Source organism: Oreochromis aureus, linkage group 3 (assembly GCF_013358895.1).
Source record: "Oreochromis aureus strain Israel breed Guangdong linkage group 3, ZZ_aureus, whole genome shotgun sequence".
NCBI lineage: Eukaryota > Metazoa > Chordata > Actinopteri > Cichliformes > Cichlidae > Oreochromis > Oreochromis aureus.
Window position 1 is genome coordinate 67,477,612 of NC_052944.1, and position 23,647 is coordinate 67,501,258.

A 23,647-nucleotide genomic window follows, 5' to 3' on the forward strand; every position below is an offset into this window, starting at 1 on the left:
GAGCCATCAGTGGACACGAGGATGTGCTGGAGCGGTTCTCCTGAACCTGAACTGGAAGATGTGAACAAACACTGGGCATGCGTGGAACTGCTCTGGGGTTGGAAGTCTGTGATCGGACCTTGAAGTGTCCATCCTAAGCGGGTTTTGACTGCTGAAGGAGATCCAAATGGTCCATGTCTAACTGGTGCAATAGACGTAATAAGGTGGGTATGATCAGAGCCTATGAGCAGTAGTGGAGCTGCTTTGTTAATAAAGGTTAATGGGATACCTTGAAGATGCTTGTATCTTTGTTGGAGATGATACGGGGTAGGTGTGGTCTGAAAGTGCTAAGTGACTTGTAGCGAAGGCATTATTAATTGTGTAAGTTTTCTCTGGATGTGCGATGGGAGAAATCTGGAAACTTACAGAAGAACCTTGAATGGTTTCAACTTCTTGATGGACAGTTCTGAGTGATAATTTTTCAGCTTTCCCAGTTAGGTGGAGATGCTGAGCTGTTGATGTCAGAAGCATGGTACGTTGGGAGCCATCGTCAAGTACGGCATATGTTTCAAGAGTTCTTTTGCCATTTCGCAGGAGCACTTTCACAACTTTTAAAAGTACACTGGGACAGTCACTAGGTTTATCAAAGTACAGTGTCCTCACTACAGGATTAACTTCAGTTCTAGGTCTCTGATTCACCTCACATAGGATCTGTAGATGTCGTCTCATGCAGGTAGCACAGTCTTTTCTCAGATCACACTTTGCAGCCTGATGAGTTCTAGCACAACGCCAGCACCGTTTGTTTCTCTTTATCCAGTTTATCTTCTCATCCTTTGTCTTGTTGATGAACTCAGGGCACTTGCTAATGTGGTGTTCAGGTGAGCAACAATATGCACATCTTGCCTTAGTCATTATGATGGGTTGTGCTGCCTGTACAGGATCGGATGGATTTGTCCCATGTAATAGTGTTGTAAGTGGAGAGGTGTACTTACGGGCAGGTCGTGGCTGGTTAAAGGATGAAACAGGACTACTGTCCTTTCTTGGTTGACACTTGCATTCCATTTGCAACCAGGATGAGAACAAAGGTAAGTCATACATCATATCTCCTTGTTCCCTGTAAATGTGACCTTTGAAGCGACTAGAATGCTCTGCGGGCAACTTTTCAAGTAGGCGATCGACATGGGAGCCACAATTTAGTTCTGTCTGTCCTTGATCACCCATAGTGCTAAGCAAACCAACTAAAGCTTGCACACGAAGAGCAAAGTTATCCAGAGTCCGACCATCACCTGCTCTGATAGGAGGAAGCTCCAGTATATTCCGTAGCTCTTTCAATGCTAGCTGTCTTGGTTGCCCATAACGCTCATCAAGAGCTTTGATGGCTTGAGTGTATGGGTCAGGAGCATAGGAAAAGGAAATAGCTAACCGTTTAGCTTGGTCTACTTTCAGATGATCGAGAAGGACATGATATTTAAAGTGCTCTGTCTCATGAGGGTCAAGGTTAGTAAGGGCCATTCGTAACAGCCTATACTGGATTTCATCTTCACTGGTAAGGTCTGGGAAAGAAGGACCCTCAAGCTTATACACATGTGTTCTAATGCTAGAGGAGTGACCCGAGCTAGCAGTAACAGGTACCAAAGGTTTCTGTTCATGTAAGTGTTAAGGTTCAAAAATGTTGAGGGGGAATCTAAAAATAACCACAGATCCAGCCTGGTGCAATTAGACGGCATTTTAATGAACACATGTGTGAGTCCAAATGCTGTGCAGATTTCAGCGTCGAACTACCTTACAATAGTCAAACAAAGGTTTTATAGGGTTGGGGGTGATACTGCTCCCCCCCCTCTCTCAGACACAATACAGCATACGTCAATCCAAAACCACAAATGTTCTGTCAACTTTGAACACAGTCATCGTCTTCGGCTCGACCCCAGGTGCTTCCTCTCACCATCCTCGGACGCTCGCCTCCGCTGTCGCTTATCTCTGGGACATCTGGTGTACTTCCTGGAACAGACTAACACGTACGCCTCGACTTTGCAGCCATAAGCAAAACATAATTAAACTCTTGCCTATATAAATGCGTCTATCTAATGTGTGTGTGTGTGGGTGTGTGTATGTCTCGTCTGTCTGTGCGTGCAGAGTTTGCATGTGCTCTCTGAACCTTAGTTGACCTCAACTTAGGCAACCAGGCTAAGGCCATCCTGTGTGTACTGATCTTGACTTATATGTAAAATATATAAAACAACTGTTTCAATCTAACACCACTACTCAACGCTTAATCAGCGATAAATGCATAATAAAACACCCTGCTCTTAACTTGCACTCACTCTGCTTTCGGTTTCACTTCTGCAGAAGCCTGGCGTTTCCTGTCAGCCTGCAACTCAGTCTCTCACCCACTGAAGTCTGAACTTCAGTGTAAGAATATAAAAACATTCAAAAGCCTTTAAAATTATAGATTCAACTCAACAGTTTAAGGTGGTTCTTGCTGGACTTGTAATAAAGACTAATATAATACCAATATATTTGAACATCTGAATGCATCTGAATGCAACATCACTATTAATAATGAAATGGTAATGATGATTATAATAGCAGCAAATAATAGCAGTAAAATATTTCTCCTCCTGACATAAGCCATCAGATGTAGCTGGTTGCTGCTCTACAGGAGGGTGCTGCCTTGGTTCTGGAATGCAAACGAGAGGTTGAGCGGGGTCTTCATCTAGAGGAACAGCAGGTTGAACACAGGAAATCTGGTGCGGGCCTTGCAGTGGCGTGGCCAGGAAATTAAAAGGAGTCACATCAGGTGTAGGAAAAGCTGGTCTAGGCAAACCACTTGAAGGAACTGCAGCATCTAATATTGTTGAATTAGGGAAAGGAGGGCTAGCAGCCGGAACTGATAAATGGTAGATCTGAAATCTGTAGATTATTGTTCTACATCTAGACAAGGCTCATCTAAGAGGGTGTGTTTTAGCCATCCTGAGATAAACTGAAGCCTGTCGGCTAAGAAGTAATGCTGAAAGTTAGGTAGTTCTAATCCTCCTTTATCCTTGGTCTTTTGTAGTGTTTTTAAGCTTATATGTGGGGGCTTATTTTTCCAAAGGAATTTGGACATATATGAATCTAGAGATCTGAACCAATCTTGCGGCGGTTTAGTTGGGATCATTGAGAATAAATAATTTATTTTTGGTAATACCATCATTTTTATAGCGGCAACCCTTCCCATGAGTGGTATGGGTAGACATTTCCACCTAGCCAGATCACCTTCTACTTTCTTTAAAAGTGGGATATGGTTTAATTTAATTAGATCTGCAAGCTTGGGAGAAACATTAATACCTAAATATTTTATATTTCCAGATTGCAGTGGAGTAGAAGAGGAATTATGGAAGGAGCAATTAATCGGAAGGACAGTAGATTTTGACCAGTTAATTGAGTAATCTGATATTCTTGCAAAAGAGTTTATCAATTCAATCACCCCAGAGATATTGGTTTGTGAATGTTGGAGAAAGAGTAACACATCATCCGCATAAAGGCTGATTTTATGTTTCACGTTCTTGCATTTTATGCCCTTAATTACTGAATTCTGTCTAATTGCTGCTGCTAGTGGTTCGATAAAAATTGCAAACAGTGAAGGGGAGAGTGGGCATCCCTGCCTGGTGCCCCTCAGGAGACAGAAGCTGGAGGATGTCTGGTCATTTGTTCTGACACAAGCTGTTGGGGAATTATATAATATTTTTAACCAGTTGATGAAAGAAGATCCAAAACCAAATTTCTGTAAAGTTGCAAATAGAAATTTCCAGTTAACTCTGTCAAACTGTTTTTCTGCATCTAAAGAAAATATTGTAGTTTCAAGGTTTTTACTGTATGAGTAGTCTATCAAATTAAGTAATCTACGTGTATTTGTTGATGAGTGCCTACCTTTTATGAAACCAGTTTGGTCAGGATGAATTAAGAGGGGGGTTATTTTCTCTAGTCTCTTTGAGAGAGCTTTGCAGATTATTTTGAGGTCTACATTTATAAGGGATATTGGACGATAGCTTGAGGGATATACAGGGTCTTTGGAGATTAATGTTTGCAGAATTCATATTTGATGGAAGTCTGCCATTTTCTTTGACGTTTAACGTTCTGTAAAAAACTGGTGCTAGAATCGTCCAGAATTCTTTGTAGAATTCTGCAGGAAAGCCGTCTGGACCTGGAGCCTTATTATTGGGCATACTTATCAGGGCTTCCTGGAGTTCACCTGGTGTCAGTGGCGAATCCAGTGCCATTGCTTGAGAGTAGAGATGGACCGATCCGATATTACGTACCGGTATCGGTCCAATACTGACCTAAATTACTGGATCGGATATCGGTGAGAAATAAAAAATGTAATCCGATCCATTAAATATCAAAAAAGCACCTCACAAAACTTGCAACACGGCGTAACTCGGCTCATAACCGTAGCATGTCGGAGCAGTATGCATCACGTGATAGAGCGGCTGATGAAGTTATCCCAGAGAGAAGTAAAGCAAGTGTGTAAGTTCATCTCTGAATGTTTGTAAAGCATTCCCGCGTTAAGCTTAACAACCGATATATGGAGCGACTGCCTCTTCTTGCTGCTACTTCAATCGTGAAACTGCTTGATGATCAGCTGATCGGCTTTTCTGTCGCGAGTCCGTCTCTCTTCTTTGTTTTTGGCCCACTTTGCACCAGAAAGAGGAAACCAGCGGCTGAACAACAGCAGCACGTTTAAGCTTGAGAAGCTGTTGTTAGAATTTATTTAATATTACTTTCTACTCCAGGATCCTTTTCTACGTAGCTGACGGCTGGTAACTGTGCAGGGGCGGATCTAGCAAAGTTTAGCCAGGGGGGCCGATAGGGCATGAACAGGGAAAAGGGGGCACAAAGACATACTTTTCTTTCTTATTCTCATTTAAAATGTCTAGCTTTTAATAAATAATTATCTGAATCTTACACCCAAAGTTTTAATCTGATATAAAATGTATAGAAGTCCATTACTGTATATAATAACTGTTAAGTCTAATATACCCTAATAAGCTATAGTACTTTTTCCTTTGGGAAGATACCATCTGTGAATTCTGTAATTCTGTTGAAGAAAGATATTGAATCTATTTAATTATTCATGAAAAATAATTTATTTCTGTGCATTTTTTTCACCCTGCATCAAATTAAAGTTGATTACGTCGATTAAGCATCATGAGGTGGAGGGTGGGGGGTGGTTCCCTATTTTTTTTTTTTTTTTTTTGCTGGGAGTTTGCAACCCTATTAGTTAGGTTGCTTAATATTTCTGCTAAGTACTCTTTAAAATACCAGAATAGGAAGGATGGAGTAGGTTTAAGTTTATTAGATTATCAGTGTTGCTGAACTATGAAATATTTTGGGTGCAGTGTATTTTTTGCATACAGGTATAACAGAATAGCTTTAGTGTTGTTGTTTATTTAAACTTGAGTATGAACTTATACAAAATGCAGCCAGATATTAAAAAACAGTTTTATTGATTAAAAAACACACTATATCGGATTAATATCGGTATCGGTATCGGACATAAAAAAGTGGTATCGTGCCATCTCTACTTGAGAGTCTAATAATTTTGGGAGAGTTATGTTGTCTAAAAACTGATCAATTTCCTTTTTAAATGGGTTTATTTGTGGTGAATACAACGTTTTATAGAAATCCCTGAAAATGTTGTTTATTTGTTTCGGTTCATATATTGTGTTTCCAGATGAATCTTGAACAGCACATATAGTTGTTTTTTCTTTATTTATTTTTAGCTGGTTTGCTAGAAATTGACCGGATTTATTACTATGTTCATAATTTTGTAAGCGTAGTCTTTGTACTAAGAATTTTGTTTTTTTTTTTATCAATTATCTCATTTAATTCTATCTCCAAAAGTTGAATCTGTTCATCTGGACGTAGCGTTTTGTGGGAGAAACGTTTCGTCACTCATCCAAGTGACTTCTTCAGTCTCAGCTGACTGCAGGTTTCCCCAAACATTATAAACAGTACATTTGCATTTAATTCTAGTTTTGTTTTGCGTATTTTGTTCAATGTTTCCTGATCTTGGTGGGACGCGTAGGCTTCTTCTGGTGATTTGATGGTTTTTTCTAATTCCTGAATATTTTTGTTTTCTTTTTTCTTTTTATGTGATGAGAAAGAAATTATTTTACCTCTCATCACAGCTTTCCCTGCTTCCTATAGAACAGAAGCTGATGTTCCGGGAGTCCAAGAGTAGAAGATGAATATGGCAGGCTCTGACCTTCAAAGTCCTTAATGGAACACTGGCAAATTTTCCAGGAAGCAAGCAGCATCTAGGCTGGGAACTAGGAGGCAGACAAGAAAAAAAAAATACTGAGAAAATTATTGTCAAGATGGAGACAGCAATCAACTAGAGACTCACTGGTACAGTCAGGCTTAAATACCAAGCCCTGATAAGACAATATGCTGCAGGTGTGTGCACCCCAGTAAGGGCAGCTCTGTCTGTCGGTGAAGACACATAAAACCCACCTCTCCATTTAAGAGAAAAGAGAGAGAAAGCAAAAGAAGCATAACTTTTATTTATAGTCCCCAATTTTCAGAGGCTCAATGTTAATCGGAAAAATGACCAACAAGCAGGTCCATACCAGGGTCAGACCTGTTCCCTTAATATTTCACTGCAAATGAAATAGAATAAACTTTAGATATTATATCTAAGTGTTGAATTTTTATATTTCTGTGTAGCTTTAAATGTGAGACCTAAAGAGATGTCTATACAAGTAAGGTGAATTGGGAGTATCCAGTCTAGTACATTCTTAAAAAGAATGAATGCACTCTCCAGCTCAGTGTACAGGGCTGTACTCTCTCCTCAGATTTAGTAAAATGCTGTAAGACTGATCAGACAGTGCTTCACAATACAAATGGATCTAGAATGTGAATTACAGTACATAGTCTTACAATTAAAAACAATATTCATGGAAAAATTGTTTCAATAATTATAACTACATTGTATGCTAACTTTACACCATGCTTGGATTCCAAACAGTATGCCTAATATGCCTTTTGTGGTTCCATTAAGCTATAATGTTGCTTCAGAGTTCCTATGCCAAAGTGTTTGGAAATATATTTGAACTTACCAGTGAAGGAGATTGAGATTTATTATTGTTATTATTATTATTATTATTAGTAGTAGTAGTAGTAGTAGTAGTAGTATCAATAATAAACATTTTTATCATTTGTGCTTTATCTCAGTGGGGTCAACCTTAAAGTCTCCATCCAAGCGTCAGGACTTGCCAACATCACTGTACTGCAGCAAAAGAAAGGTAAAGTCCAATTTTTACCAGCATTATAAAATACTCAATAAAGAAATTGAAAGTGAATTTTCTGTTGGCTCTTTATGATATACAAATATTTGTAAATCATTACCAGTGTTGCCAACTTAGCGACTTTATCACTATATTTAGTGAGTTTTCACACCCCTTAGCGACTTTTTTTTCAAAATGGGACTAGCGACAAATCTGGCGACTTTTTCTGGTGTTATTGACGACTTTTTCACTAGAAAGCACGTATCGCTCTTACTCTCAATAACCAGCGGGTGCTGCCGTGGGCACATCAGCCATGCGTAGGCAACTGCATGGCTGAGGTGGGCACCGCATGGCTCTTGAACTTTTGAGCCACGATTTAAGGGTGATCGTGGCTCAAGAGTTGGGAGTTGGCCTTGTAATTGGAAGGTTGCCGGTTCGAGTCCCGGCTTGGACAGTCTCGGTCATTGTGTCCTTGGGCAAGACACTTCACCGTTGCCTACTGGTGGTGGTCAGAGGGCCCGGTGGCGCCAGTGTCCGGCAGCCTCGCCTCTGTCAGGCTGTGGCTACAATGTAGCTTGCCATCACCAGTGTGTGAATGTGTGCGTGAATGGGTGGATGACTGGTTGTGTAAAGCGCTTTGGGGTCCTTAGGGACTAGTAAAAGCACTATACAAATACAGGCCATTTACCATCACCTCAGCCATGCAAAAAAGGCTCACAAGCGGCAGGTAGTCTTCACGCAGCAGTCGCACATTAGCGAAGCCGCTGCTCCCCCCCCGGACTGTAGCAGGGTGGGGGCGCCGGTAACTGTACATTTTTCTTAGTGCATTGATTCTTAATGCAATGCACTAAAATACATCATTACAATCATTGCAAACTTAGAAATTGGATGTCCTTGCAGAGCCGTAACTCCATCTCCAACTCATCCGATTTCAACTGAAGCTGTCCCGTGAGGCTTGCTATGTCCATTTTGATTGTTAGTGGTTAAAAATATTCTTCTTTTACTGTTACCAATTGTTGATCAAAATGTTTAAAACTACTTAAAAAGACACACACACACACCAAAAAAGAAACTTCCAAGTCCCAAGTCTGTAAAGGATGAGGGTTGGAATTATTGAAAACAATAATTGCAAAGAGAAATTTAATTTGTAGCTCTGAAGATATTCTAAATTATTTTAGCGTGTTTTTTTTCTCACTTTATGTCTCTTCCACAATGTTATTTCCCTCTCCTACAGTGTCTGTTACAATTACTTAGGTAGGACCAATTATGCTATTAGGCGATTGTGACAAAGTGGTTAGGCATGAAATCTTTTACCACTTGTCCCTTAACCATATTGATAATTTATTTCTTTGTTATTTTACAGTCAGCCATAATGCTTTAATTTAGACATTGTTGGTGTAACTTCTCTTAATACACACTATCCCAGGTTTTGTTTGTGGTAGCAGTAGTTACATCCTTTACATCCATGCATGTGTTTTAAAGCACCCACTATTAACTAGCGATGGCCCGCTTGAAGCTGACGCTCTGAAGCGTCTCAAAAAAAACAACACACTGGTTCAGAAGCACTGTGTCGAGGCTTGCTTCGTTTGGCAAAAGTCACGTGACCAGTGATGTCCGAAGCTTCATTACGCACGTAACTGCTTCGGTACCTGATTCAAATGGAAGGAAGTGAATCATTTGCTGGATTTGTGGAGTGTTTTGATGGTGGCAGATAGTGAACCACTGATCATTCTACTGAGAGATTTGGTTCTGTTGTGTGGGAGTATTTTGAGTTGATTCTGGTCAATCGGGTGGGTTTTCCAGCTTTGTGTTCTGGCTGTTTGCTTTTGTTTTGTGCGTGTTTATTTCATCTGAAAACGGGAAAAACTTAAAATGTCAAAAATCTGCTTTTCATAATATAAATATCATTAAATAACTTTAGAAAAACTTCCATTTGACTCATAACATGTAATGTTATACAAAGATATATTTTATTTAAAAAAATAATCTTAAAATGTTAGTCTACAAAATGTGCAGCAATTTAATTTATTTATTCTCTTTAGCTGCTAGTTTGTGGAGCCATAACTGCATCTCTACCAGTTTCTCTGCACTCCAGCCTCTTCTGTGCCATGTGAAGGGATTTTCCTTAAGGGAGGAGAAATTATCTCCACGAAACGGAACAGGTTCGGCCATCGCACAGTGGAACAAATTCCCTTCTTAAATAAAAATGAAAAAGGGTTACCTTAAATGCATCATGGTTTTAATTTGAAAGTTCATAAGCATTTCCCTTTCCATTTCATAATGAATTCTACCCCCAGGTCAAAAATATGTATAGGAAAATTTCCCTAATATAATATTATTCATAAATATACCCGTCTAGCGTTTAATTGCATAAGTACATGGAGGCAGGACCTCACAGCAGAAGCATACGCCATAATGTGCATTATTATCCATCCATCCATCCATCCATCCTCATCCGCTTTATCCGAGGTCGGGTCGCGGGGGCAGCAGCCTAAGCAGAGAAGCCCAGACCTCCCTCTCCCCAGCCACCTCCTCCAGCTCATCCGGGGAACACCAAGGCGTTCCCAGGCCAGCCGAAAGATATAATCTCTCCAGCGCGTCCTGGGTCTGCCCGGGCCTCCTCCGTGGGACATGCCCGAACACCTCACCCAGGAGGCGCCCAGGGGCATCCTTGTCAGATGCCCGAACCACCTCAACTGGCTCCTTTCGATGTGGAGGAGCAGCGGCTCTACTCTGAGCCCCTCCCGGATGGCCGAACTTCTCACCCTATCTCTAAGGGAGAGGCCAGCCACCCTTCGGAGGAAGCTCATTTCTGCCGCTTGTATCCGCGATCTCGTTCTTTTCGGTCACTACCCACAGCTCGTGGCCATAGGTGAGGGTCGGGACGAGATCGACCGGATAAATTGAGAGCTTCGCTTTTACACTCAGCTCCCTCTTCACCACGACGGACCGGTGCAGCGTCCGCATCACTGCAGCCGCAGCACCAATCCGTCTGTCGATCTCCGGCTCCCTTCTCCCATCACTCGCGAACAAGACCCCGAGATACTTAAACTCCTCCACTTGGGGCAGGAACTCATCCCCGACCGGAGTGGGCACTCCACCCTTTTCCGGCTGAGAACCATGGCCTCAGATTTGGAGGTGCTGATCCTCATTCCGCTGCTTCACACTCGGCTGCGAACTGTCCAGTGTGAGCTGGAGGCCCCACCGATGAAGCCATCAGAACCACATCATCCGCAAAAAGCAGAGATGAGATTCTGAGGCCACCGAGTGAAAGCCCTCCGCCACTTGGCTGCGCCTAGAAATCCTGTCCATAAAATTATGAACAGAATCGGTGATAAAGGGCAGCCCTGGCGGAGCCCATCACCCACGGAAACGAGTCCGACTTATTGCCGGCAATGCGAACCAAACTCTTACAACGGTTGTATAGGGATCGAATGGCCCGTAGCAGTAGGCCAGACACCCCATACTCCCGCAACACCTCCCACAGGACACCCCGAGGGACACGGTCGAATGCCTTCTCCAAGTCCACAAAACACACATGTAGACTGGTTGGGCAAACTCCCATGCACCCTCAAGTATCCTCAAGAGGATAAAGAGCTGGTCCAGTGTTCCGCGACCAGGACGAAAACCGCATTGTTCCTCCTGTATCCGAGGTTCGACTAACGGACGAACTCTCCTTTCCAGCACCCTGGCATAGACTTTCCCAGGGAGGCTGAGGAGTGTGATCCCCTGTAGTTGGAACACACCCTCTGGTCTCCCCTCTTAAAGATGGGGACCACCACCCGGTCTGCCAGTCCAGGGGTACTGCCCTGATCTCCACGCAACATTGTAGAGGCGTGTCAACCAGGACAGCCCTACAACGTCCAGAGCCTTCAGGAACTCGGGCGGACCTCATCAACACCAGGGGCTCTGCCACCGAGGAGTTGTTTAACTGCCTCAGTGACCTCGACCCCAGAAATTGGCGGGTCATTCCCCTCATCCCCAGACTCTGCTTCCTCCTCGGAAGACGTGTCAGTGGGATTAAGGAGGTCCTCGAAGTATTCCTTCCACCGTCTGACAATTTTCTCAGTCGACGTCAGCAGCGCACCGCCAGCACTATACACAGTGCAGGTAGAGCACCGCTTTCCCCTCCTGAGACGGCTGACGGTTTGCCAGAATCTCTTCGAGGCAGTCCGAAAGTCTTTTTCCATGGCCTCTCGAACTCCTCCCACACCGAAGTTTTTGCTTCAGCCACAGCCCGAGCCGCATTCCGCTTGGCCTGTCGATACCTGTCAGCTGCCTCTGGAGTCCCACAGGCTAACCAAGCCCGATAGGACTCCTTCTTCAGCCTGGTGGCTCCCTTCACCTCTGGTGTCCACCATTTGGTTCGGGGATTACCACCACGGCAGGCACCAACCACCTTGCGGCCGCAGCTCAATGCAGCAGCTGGCAATGGAGACGCTGAACATGGTCCATTCGGACTCAATGTCCCCAGTCTCCCTCGGAATGTTGTTGAAGCTCTGCCGGAGGTGTGCGTTGAAGATCTCGCGGACTGGGGCCTCTGCTAGACGTTCCCAGCACACCCTCACTACGCGTTTAGGTGCACCGGGTCTGTCCAGCGTCCTCCCCGCCACCTGATCCAACTCACCACCAGGTGGTGATCAGTTGACAGCTCAGCCCCTCTCTTTACCCGAGTGTCCAGAACATATGGTCGCAGGTCTGGTGATATGATTACAAAATCGATCATCGACCTGCGGCCCTAGAGCATCCTGGTGCCACGTGCACTTATGGACACTCTTATGTTCGAACAAGGTGTTCGTTATGGCCAAGCTGTGATTTGCACAGAAGTCCAATAACAAAACACCACTGGGTTCAGATCAGGGAGGCCGTTCCTCCCAATCACGCCCTCCAGGTCTCGCTGTCGTTACCCACGTGAGCATTGAAGTCTCCCAGTAGGACAACAGAGTCTCCAGGTGGGGCACCTTCCAGCACCCCCCCAGGACTCTAAGAAGGCTGGGTACTCTGAACTGCCACTCGGGCGCATAAGCGCAGATGACAGTCAGGACCCGTTCCCCGACCCTGAGGCGCAGGGAACAAACCCTCTCATCCACCGGAAAAACCCCACGCATCGGCAGCAAGCCGGGGATATTAGAATACCCACCCCAGCCCGCCGCCTCTCACCAGGGGCAACTTCAGACTGAGACAGAGTCCAGCCCCTCTCCAGGAGACTAGTTCCAGAGCCCAAGCCATGCGTGAGGTGAGCCCGACTATATCTAGCCGGTACTTCTCAACCTCACGCACTAACTCAGGCTCCTTCCCCACCAGAGAGGTGACATTCCATGTCCCTATTGCCAGTCTTGGCAGCCGGGATCGGTCCGCCAGGGCCTCCGCTCCTGGCCGCCGCCCGACACACATTGCACCCGACCCCTATGGCGCCTCCTGCGGGTGGTGGGCCTGCGGGAGGATGGGCCCATGTCTCCTCTTCGGGCTGTGCCCGGCCGGGCCCCATGGACTAAGGCCCGCCACCAGACGCCGCCCTCGGGCACCCTCCCGGGCCTGGCTCCAGGGCGGGGCCCCGTAACCCTATCCCGGGCAGGGTAAACTGTTCCCTCGATGTTCTTTTCATACGGGTCTTCTGAATCGCTCTTTGTCTGGTCCCTCACCCAGGACCAATTTGCCATGGGAGACCCTACCAGGGGGCAAAAGACCCCAGACAACATAGCCCCTGGGATCCCTGTGACACACAAACCCCTCCACCACGATAAGGTAGCGATTCACGGAGAGGCATTATTATATGCATGTTATATGTAACGTGGTATTTTTCAATTATTGTATTTACCAACATCAAGAAGTCACAAGCAAAGAAAGACCACACCATGGTGCATGTTCAAACAAGGAAAGTTTACTGGTCAAAATTATTTATTAAACAAATAAACTACATTTTTAACACCAAAACGTACGCGTTCAAAGCAACACAACAGCAGCCCAATATCAGACAGAATTCCGCTCTATAGAGTGAGCAATCATTATGAAGGAGTTGGTTTTATTTTGTGGATTCAAGCTGCTCTTCATACTTTTGGCCACCAGATGTCACCAGAGAGGACTGTGTTGAAAAGCTTCGAGTAATGAACCGTTTTTCAATACAAGCTTCAGTGCTTCAGAAAGCTTCATTTGGCCATCACTACTATTAACTAGTGATGGGTCCAGCAACACTGACGCACCGGCGCTTGTATCAAACTCACAGAGCGAAGCCTGTATCGGTGCGTGCGTCGCTTTAAGAAAAAGTCACGTGATCGATACAGCTACTGTATCGCTCACTGCCAACGCGCCAAACTGTGTTTAAAAGGTACCGCATCTGTCAACGGAACGAGTCGCCACCAAAAGAAACAAAATTACTCTCGCAAAGATAAATAAAAATACACGTCTCTCCATAACAAAATGGAGCTCGAAAGAAAAAGAAATGTTTCTGCTGTGTGTGATCATTTTGATCTTTTAACTGCAAATAGTTTGTCTGTCTTTCTTTCAGTGTAATCTATCAGAATAGGAAAAACAGCAATGTGACTTGCAGTGTAAATTATTTCATTTTATGCAGGTTAAATGTTGCATCTGTTCTGCGGAGCTTTCTTACACAAACAAAAGCACCTCCTCAGTGTTTAGGCATTACAGAGCCAAACATGAAAATGAGGCGACAAACACACTGAGAATGAACACAGGTCGGCCTATATTGACACTGAACAGCTTTATCAACACTTTTTTTTTTATTAATATGTGTTTTATTATTTTGAAATCAAGCATCTAGGAAGACTGTTCTGGACCAGGCAGTCCTGAAGTTTATTATAAAGGACTGCCAACCCCTTAGTATTGTGGAGAGTGTCGGAGAGAAAAATTCCGAGATCAGAGGATCCTTTAACGTACTGGGGGAATAGGAAGACATCTTATCTGAACCTTTTCCACCTGGCTTTACAGTTTTTGTGTACCCCAGCTTCATCTATGCCTGTGAGTTTTCCAAAGCTGGGGAAATTGTGTCAAAAAAACAAAAAAACAAAACGCAATAGACTGAATGCAAAAACATTGGATAAACGTATTTTTCCGAATAGAAATTTATAATAAACTCCGAGTCAATTACATTTAAATGGGTAATATTATATTCACAATACTTTAATTTTCACTTAATGTGATTCACAGTATATTTTAAAGATTTCTACAATATTTGAAATCTATAAAGATATAAAATGATTCCATGAAAAGTACAATACCTTACAGTGTACAAGTATGACTAGGTCATTGAATCAGTGTCTGTTGTGAGTCTCAAGTAAGTTGCCTGCAATGATATTTAAGGTCCAGCAGGTGTCCGTATAGAGCAAAACAGCAACACTGTGTCGACACAGTATCGATACAGTTTGGGGAATGTGCTGAAACGCTTCACGAGGCCTCATCTACCCATCACTACTATTAACCATCAGGTCATCTGAATGGATACCATGGTGTCCATGTTGTGTATTCAGGTCCTATATGTAAGACAGGTATATGGGAAGGGCTGCCCACTACTTCCTGTTTATATAGGGTCATGAGGTCAAGGATTGCATCACTGGGTGTAACCAAATGGAGGGTTTTTTATTTTCTATAGTATTGTTTGTTTTCTTTAAAGTAGCCTTTTGAGTTATATTGTATGCAGTGTTTTACTTTACATACCATTTAGCTGAGTAAATGAGTTTGTCAGTTTCATGCATGACCTTATTCCTGTTCTTTGTTTAGAATTGTATTGTTTGGTCTGACCTATTTGTTTCAATGGTAGGGACTAACGAGGTCAGGTGTGGGCAAAGTCCTGTATAAAGCAAGTGGGAGTTTTGCATGCCTGATTGATTGTTTTATGGTAAAATGGAGATGCCAGCAATAAAGTATGCTTAAAGGAACTTCAATCGTCTGCTAATGCTATTTACTTATCACCTTCCTTGCAGCTTAAATTATGCTACATCACAGCGATGACGTCATTTAGCGACTTCTAGCGACTTTTAGGACAGTCAGTTGCGATTTTCTTTACTAAGAAGTTGGCAACACTGATCATTACTATCTTGGTTAGATAGTGTAGACAGATGTGGCCATTTTTCATGGTTGCTGGGTCTCAGACACAGATTTGGGGGGTTTTCTTTAGCTTTGCAGTTTGTGGCTATCAATGTGTTTTGGTCCTCAGTCCCTGACTCAGCATTTTCTGTGTTTAGTCTTTGTATTCTTGTTCAAGTTTGCATTCACATTGTGAGATTTATCATTCCAGGTTTTGGTACTCATTGTAGTCAAATTTGCATTCTCAGGTCTCCTTAGATTTGTTCACCAGGTTTTAATTTGCTTATAATTTCTCTTGTTTCGGTTGTTTTATATTCCTCGTGCCTTCTTCAGAAGTCTTTTTCTGTTTTCCATGTTTGTTTTTCTTTCGGTCTTTGTGTACCTTCTTGTTATTCTTGTTCTCTCGTCTTTTGTGACTTGTATTTGGTTCTGCTTTCCCTGTCTTGTCAATTGTAGTTAGTTTCACCTGTTCTCCCACTTTTTGCCTGTTCCATCATTATCCTTTCTTTTTATTTATTATCTGAATCTTCCCTTTGTGCCTTATTCACTTCTACCACTTACTGAGTGTTAGCTTTATACATTTGGCTTCCAAGCCAACTTAGTGTCCTATGTACTGTGACCCAGCAATAAAACTGTCATTTGTGTTTACTAAATGTTGCTGGATCTTTCATTTTGGGGACTGAAGTGTTAGTCACACAGCAGACACATGTAACAGATGGATGTAGCTTCTGGTTCTGGAAAATTCAGTTCAATTCAATTTTATTTATGCAGTGCCATATTCTAAGGCTAAGAACCTACAATAATAGAGAAAACCCCAACAATGAGACAACCCCCTATGACCAAGCACAAAGTGGGAAGGAAGAGCTTTGTTTTAAAAGTTAGAAGCCATAATAAGGCTTAGGGAGGGGCAGCAAAAGGCACACTGAAGAGGCAAAGATTAATAAAAACTAATGATTAAATGCAGAGTGGTGTAAAAGCACATCACAAGTTAACAGTGGTGAGTAAAGATGAAATGATTAGTCTATGATGGGACACCCACAGCAGCCTAGCCCTATTTCTGCATAACTAAAGGAGGGTTCAGGGTCACTTGTTCCAGCCTAACTGTAAACTTTATCAATAAGGAATGTTTTAAGCCTAATCTTAAAAGTATAATGAATTGGGGAAATACCTGAAACCTGCATTCTTTCTAGGGGACAGCAAGTCCTATATGTGCACAAGAAAGATGAATCATTTGCATAAATGTCTATGGGGAAAATCAATATCCTCATTTATTAATGCTCCATTGTGTATATAGATTCCTGAGAGTATTGTCTTGATGCATGTTCAATCATCCAGGTAAGTAAATCCCCAAAAGTATATTCTGTTCATCTGGATGTAGCATTTTCAGTGGGAGAAATATTTCGTCACTCATCCAAGTGACTTCTTCAGTCTCAGCTGACTGCAGGATTCCCCAATCTTATAAACAGTACATTTGCATAATGATACTAGCACCACTGAAGGAACAATGGTTTAGCAAGTCATCATAATTATGCAAATTCTCATGACCAACAACCTCTGTGCAAAGACCACCAATCAGTGGCCATGAGTAACATTCAAGGAGAGATGGAAAATGAGGTATATTTTCATACCTAATTCACTTACCTCACCTAAGATGAGCAGCTTCAAAGCGGCTGGGATACAGTAAGTTAACCATGCCGATAAGTTTTAACATGTGCTCTGCCATAATATCTAAATAGACACACAAGACCATATAGCATGCATTTGTGTATCTTTGTGCATCAAATCTTCTGAAAGATCTCACTTCCACTTTGCGCCTGGGAGAGAAATCACATCTTCAGTTTTTACCAATAACTTGTGCATTTTTGAGGACAAATTGTAGGTATCATTTTTAAATTTATGTTACCCATTGAGGCACCATGTTAACCAGTTATTTCTGTTTGAAGGATTTAAGTTTGGCAAGAATTATTCTAGGTCTGTGTCGTCTAGTCACTTCCCTCCCAGATGGTGGACACAACAGAGTAAACAGTGAATTCCATTGTGGTATCATAATAGGATGCCACTTGTGCAACATGTGAAATCTTGAAATTTCCTTACTATAGAATATTCCACAGTAAGCTGTTAATGGTATTATAACAAAAGTTGAAGTGACTGACTTCCATGGCTGAAGAGCTGCATCCAATCCTTACATCACTAAACAAGTGCAATGCAATGTGTGGGGTGGATTGGTGTAAAGGGATTGAGTGGTGTGTGTATGGTGTGTGTGTGTATATTTGTTGATTTTTTTTTTTTTTTTTTAATCTTTCAGGTCAGATCTCAAGGCAGCCAGAGGTGAATCTGGAGTCTGGTCCCTCTGGCTATTACTACCAGAGTGTGTGGCGAGCATTAGGTAACACCACAGTTCAGCAGTTTAACACTTCCTCGGCCATCACTCAGTGCCTGAGAGGAAAGGTGATTCATATGTACGGAGACTCCACCATCAGGCAGTGGTTTGAATACTTTAATGGAGCACTACCAGGTAGATACATGCAAAACCTTTCTTGCACTAATTTGATTTTCTGTACTTTACTTATTCCTTCTGTAATACTTTCAGGTCTCAAGGAGTTTAACCTACATAGCCCTAAGCAAATTGGACCTTTTATGGCCCTGGACTACCCAAATAATATCTTCCTGACGTACCGTTGCCATGGTCCTCCTATCCGGTTTAGGAATGTCCCTATCACCGAGCTGCATTATATTGCCAATGAGCTAGACAACGTTATTGGAGGCAGCAACACAGTTGTAGTTCTTGGCATTTGGTCACACTTCAGCACTTTCCCCATTGAAGTCTACATCCGACGACTGCAGAGCATCCACAGGGCAGTGGTGCGCCTGTTGTCCAGGGCTCCAGAAACACTGGTTGTCATTAGGACTGCAAATCCCAAAGCTTTGACACTCTATGAGACACTTACTAATAGTGACTGGTATTCACTGCAGAGGGACAAGGTGCTCAGGACCATGTTCAAAGGATTGAATGTCCATCTGGTGGATGCCTGGGAGATGGTTGTGGCCCACAACCTGCCACACAGCCTCCACCCACAACCTCCCATTATCAAGAACATGATTAATGTTCTCTTGTCCTATATATGCCCTCAAAATGGTGGCTAGATTTATTTTTTAACAGACCAGCCACAGATGAGATGGACTACATTTTAAAAATCTTTTTTTAACAGGAATTTGAGGTGGGAAATAGAACCAAGGAATGATGGGGTACAACTATAGAGAGTGGGGTTGGTACATAATCTTCACCAAGCATAAGCAAATTCTATAATGAAGTAAACTACTAAATACTTATTGGTTTCAGGTGCATGATATGGTATTTAATGTCACTTGTCCAGCTGCTTATCTCTGAGAAATAAACTGCTCACTGCTGCTTTGGCTCCAAAAAAGGTTTTTCAGTACATCTTTTTAGTGCAGCTGTTGTTACAGTTTAGTTTGGGAGAAGAATAATGATCAAGATTGAGAAATATATATTATATAAGGTTAGATGGTATAAAAGTACAGACCAGTCAACTTTTAGTTGTTACAGCGATTTTTCTCTTGTGTGAACTGTTTTGTGCAACTAAGTCACATTACACATTACATCTACAGGAACCATAAAAGCCATGGAGGTTCACCTCTGGTTCACTGCAGAGGTGAAAGTGATGTGGTGGAGATCTAATGCCCATTCTGCTTCAAATACTGCCAAACCATTAAGCAAAATGGAGGACAGGTGCAAGGAGGAGCATTGAAGTCCATGTTCCGCCACCGTCCACCACCAAATTTGGGAAGGAATAAAAACACAGAAAAGAACAGAAAATACTGTGACCATGACATGGGGACGAAGACACGGCTGAAATTACACATGGGACAAATGACTACCAAAATAAAACAAAGTGTGAAAAAATTAATTGAAATAGGCAGATGCAGCAACATGATCTTTACAGAATGCTTGGATACATTTACATATATATAACAACAACACATATATAACAACCAAGAAATATGAAGAGTAAACACTGAAAGAACAATGTAAATAATATAGTTGGGACTACATTTACTTTGTAGTTCTTATGAGGCAGTATAAAGCAGCAGTCCCCAACCTTTTTTTGCGCCACGAACTGCTTTATGTCCGACAGTATTTTCACCGACTGGTCATTAAGGTCAGTCAATCAATCAATCAATCAATCAATCACACACACACACACACACACACACACGCACACACACAGACACGCACACTTAAAGAGTAAAATTGGGCTGGGTACGCATGAGCCAAGTGAGGAAACACTATCACAGGGAGCCGTCTGCACTGGGAGCCGGTCACAGACCGCAGCCTCCAGGCTGGGCACACAGCAGGAGGGCAAGGCAAGGCAAGGCAAGTTTATTTATATAGCACAATTCAACAACAGGGTGATTCAAGGTGCTTTACAGAAACATTGAAAACAACAGATAAAAAACATGATTTAAAATTGATTAAGACGAGCAAGCAAACAAACAAACAAACAAACAGTATATAAAATCAAAAATCAAAACAGTAGATAAAATCAAATCAGTAGATAAAATCAAAACAGTAGATAAAATCAGGACAGTAGATAAAATCAGTAGTTAAAATGTAAATTGTGAAATTTAAGCTTAAAAGTGTGGATTTGGTGTTTTATTCAAATGCAGCTGAGAACAGGTGAGTCTTCAACCTGGATTTAAATAAACTGAGTGCTTCAGCTGATCTGAGGCTTTCTGGGAGTTTGTTCCAGATATAAGGAGCATAAAAGCTGAATGCAGCTTCTCCGTGTCTGGTTCTGACTCTGGGAACTGATAAAGACCGGATCCAGATGACCTGAGGGATCTGGAAGGTTCATACTGGGTCAGGAGGTCACTGATGTATTTTGGTCCTAAACCATTCAGAGCTTTATAGACCAGCATCAGAACTTTAAAGTCTATCCTCTGACGGACAGGCAGCCAGTGTAAAGACCTCAGAGCTGGACTGATGTGGTCCACTTTTTTGGTCTTAGTGAGGACTCTAGCAGCAGAGTTCTGAATGAGCTGTAGTTGTCGGACTGATTTTTTAGGTAGACCTGTAAAGATGCTGTTACAGTAATCAAGCCTACTAAAGATGAATGCATGGACTAGTTTTTCCAGGTCCTGTTGAGACATCAGATCTTTTATCCTTGAAATATTCTTGAGGTGATAGTAAGCTGACTTTGTTATTGTCTTAATGTGTTTTTCTAAGTTTAGGTCTGCATCCATCACTACACCCAAATTTCTCACCTGGTTTGTGGTTTTTAGGTGTATAGATTGAAGTTCTCTGGTGAACTGTAATCGTTTTTCTTTGGCACCAAAGACTATTACCTCAGTTTTGTTTTTGTTTAGCTGGAGAAAATTGTGGCACAACCAGTCATTAATTTCCTCAATGCATTTACCAAGAGCCTGTACAGGGCCTCGGTCTCCTGGTGACATTACGATATATATTTGTGTGTCATCTGCATAGCTATGATAGTTTATTTTGTTGTTCTTTATAATCTGTGCCAGTGGGAGCATGTAAATGTTGAACAGAAGGGGTCCCAAGATGGAACCTTGGGGAACTCCACATGTGATACTTGTCTGCTCAGATGTGAAGTTACCTATTGATACAAAGTATTTCCTGTTTTCTAAGTATGTTTTGAACCAGTTTAGTACAGTTCCTGAAAGACCTGCCCAGTTCTCCAGTCGTTTGAGTAATATGTTGTGGTCAACTGTATCAAATGCTGCACTGAGATCCAGTAAAACTAAGACTGACATTTTTCCACTGTCTGTGTTCAGACATATGTCATTAAACACTTTGGTCAGAGCGGTTTCAGTGCTGTGGTTCTGTCTAAATCCTGACTGGAAGGCATCATAGCAGTTATTCTGTGTTAAGAAGTAATTGAGCTGTTGAGAAACTGCTTTTCAATGATCTTACTTAAAAATGGGAGATTTGAGATCGGCCTGTAGTTATTCATTTGTGTCTTGTCAAGATTGTCCTTTTTCAGTATAGGTTTAATTACAGCAGTTTTTAGTGATTCTGGAAACACACCTGACATTAAAGAAAAGTTTACGATCTGTAACAGGTCTGACTCCAAAGTCTTTGAGACCTTTTGAAAAAAACTTGTTGGCAGGACATCTAAACAGCAAGAGGAGGAGTTCAGTTGACCTAAGATGTCCTCCAGGTCTTTGCTGTTAATAGGGTGAAACTGTTTGATGGTGTTTAAGCAGTTTTTCGGTGGACACAGTACATATCCTGGATCTGCTGTTGATGTACCAATTGCTTGTCTAATCTTTTGGATTTTTTCTGTGAAGAATTTGGCAAAGTCATTGCAGGCCATGGTCGAATGAAGTTCAGCTGCCACTGACACAGGAGGGTTTGTTAGCCTGTCAACTGTAGAAAATAAGACCCGAGCATTATGACTGTTTTTGGTGATGATGTCAGAGAAGTAGGACTTCCTTGCACTCCTCAGTTGTAAATTATAATTGTGAAGTTTCTCTTTATAGATGTCATAATGAACCTGGAGGTTTGTTTATCTCCATCTACGCTCAGCTTTCCTACACTCTCTTTTTTCATTTTTCACCAGTGTGGAGTTTCTCCATGGAGACTTTTTCCTTCCAGAGATAACCTTCACCTTAATGGGAGCAATAGTGTCCATTACATTTAACATTTTAGCATTGAAGCTGGTGACGAGCTCATTGACTGAACCTCTGGACAGGTCCGGTGTTAATGGGAAGACCTGGTTAAAGATCTCACTACTGTGTTCAGTTATACACCGTTTTGTGATCACTGCTGTTGACGTATTTGTGTGGGCTAAAATTTAACTTTCAAAGAAAACACAGTAATGATCAGACAGGCCCACATCAGACACTGTAACCTTTGAAATGCTCAGGCCCTTGGAGATCAGTAGGTCAAGAGTGTGTCCTCTATTATGTGTGGCCTCTGTTACATGCTGAGTCAGCCCAAAGTTGCCCAGAGTGTTACTCAGGTCTTTAGTCCCTTTGTCCTGAGGGTTGTCCACATGGATGTTAAAATCCCCAACAATAATTACACAGTTGAAATCAACACAGATCACAGACAGCAGTTCACTGAGGTCATTAAAAAAGTCTGTGCAGTATTTGGGAGGCCTGTAAACATTAAGAAACACAACTTTGGATGGGGCCTTCAGCTGTAAAGCCACATATTCAAAAGACTGAAAACTTCCAGGAGATAGCTGCTTACATTGAAATGATTCATTAAACAAGACAGCAACCCCTCCTCCTCTCCTGCTCACCCTGGCCTCACTGATAAAACTGTAGTTAGGAGGGGTCAACTCGATGAGAACAGCGCCACTGTTACTTTGGTCCAACCAAGTTTCAGTTAAAAACATAAAATCAAGGCTGTGCTCAGTGATTAAATCATTAATAAATCATTAATTAAAAATGTTTTCCCAGCTAAGGATCTAACGTTTAATAAAGCCAACTTAAGTGTTTTAGAGGTATTATTTGCCCCCTCGTGTGTGGGAGCAGTCTGTGGCACACAAGGTATATTTACTATATTTAAAGATCTTTTAGAGTGCAGCTCTCTGTGTTTTGACCAGGCCACATGTCTCCTTCTGTCACCTAAAAGTACAGAAATTTTAAAACCTTCTAATAAACAGGGTCCCAGCTTCTCCTGGGAAAAGTCACCACTGCCATAATCCTCACAGCCTGGACCCTCCACACATCACACATCAGACTGCGGAGACAGAGCATGAAGGTGGTAAGGAGGAACTAAGGGGGGAGAGGCTGCGCAATGTAACTTCGATTGCTCTGTTGAGGGCGGGGCTCGATGGCGAACCTTTGGCTGCTCTAGTGGGGGGTTTATGGGGGACAAAAAGGGATTGGGCTGGGGGGTAGATCTGAGCCCAGCATTGACCCGCTCCATCATCTCCTCAGTGAATTTCAGGTGTGGGGATGAGGGAGAAAGGGAGGGGGAGGAGGGTGATGGCCTGTCAGGGGTTCCGGGGACTGGGGAAGGTCGTGGTCCCTGGTCCTGGTCGTTGGTGTTGTTGAGAGAGTTGGAGGCAAATAGGGACCCCTCTTCTTGCCTCAGACATCTCTCCTTTCTGAGGCTCTTCCCGGTGGGGGCAGATGGAGCTCCTCCTCAAGGTTTCTGCTGGGCTTTGTCTGTTCTTGGAGTACTGTTTGTTCCTCTTTATGAGATAACTCGTTTATCTCAGCCTTGGCACCAAGCACAGATGGATGACGTATGGAATAAAACAAGTTGGAGGTGAACAGTTTCACCCCAGACTTGTTAAAATTAAATCCATTTGCTTTAAACAGATGCCTCGTTCCCAAAAAATATTAAAGTTGTTGATAAAATG

The 23,647-nt window shown here is 42.5% G+C and overlaps 1 protein-coding gene across 1 annotated transcript; it reads left to right on the forward strand.

The window, feature by feature from the left end:
• Positions 1-1,052: 1,052 nt before the first annotated feature.
• LOC120434202 (NXPE family member 3-like) lies at positions 1,053-18,681 on the forward strand. The gene is made up of 5 exons (XM_039601847.1): positions 1,053-1,064; positions 6,404-6,417; positions 7,195-7,265; positions 17,593-17,802; positions 17,878-18,681. The coding sequence occupies exons 1-5, from the start codon at positions 1,053-1,055 to the stop codon at positions 18,429-18,431; spliced, it is 861 nt and encodes a 286-aa protein (XP_039457781.1). The 3' UTR covers positions 18,432-18,681.
• Positions 18,682-23,647: the final 4,966 nt, after the last annotated feature.

Coding starts and splice junctions, on each gene's coding strand:
- LOC120434202 (XM_039601847.1), top strand. Junction 7,266..17,592: donor TGTACTGCAGCAAAAGAAAG/GTAAAGTCCAAT, acceptor TTAATCTTTCAG/GTCAGATCTCAAGGCAGCCA. Junction 17,803..17,877: donor CTTTAATGGAGCACTACCAG/GTAGATACATGC, acceptor TAATACTTTCAG/GTCTCAAGGAGTTTAACCTA.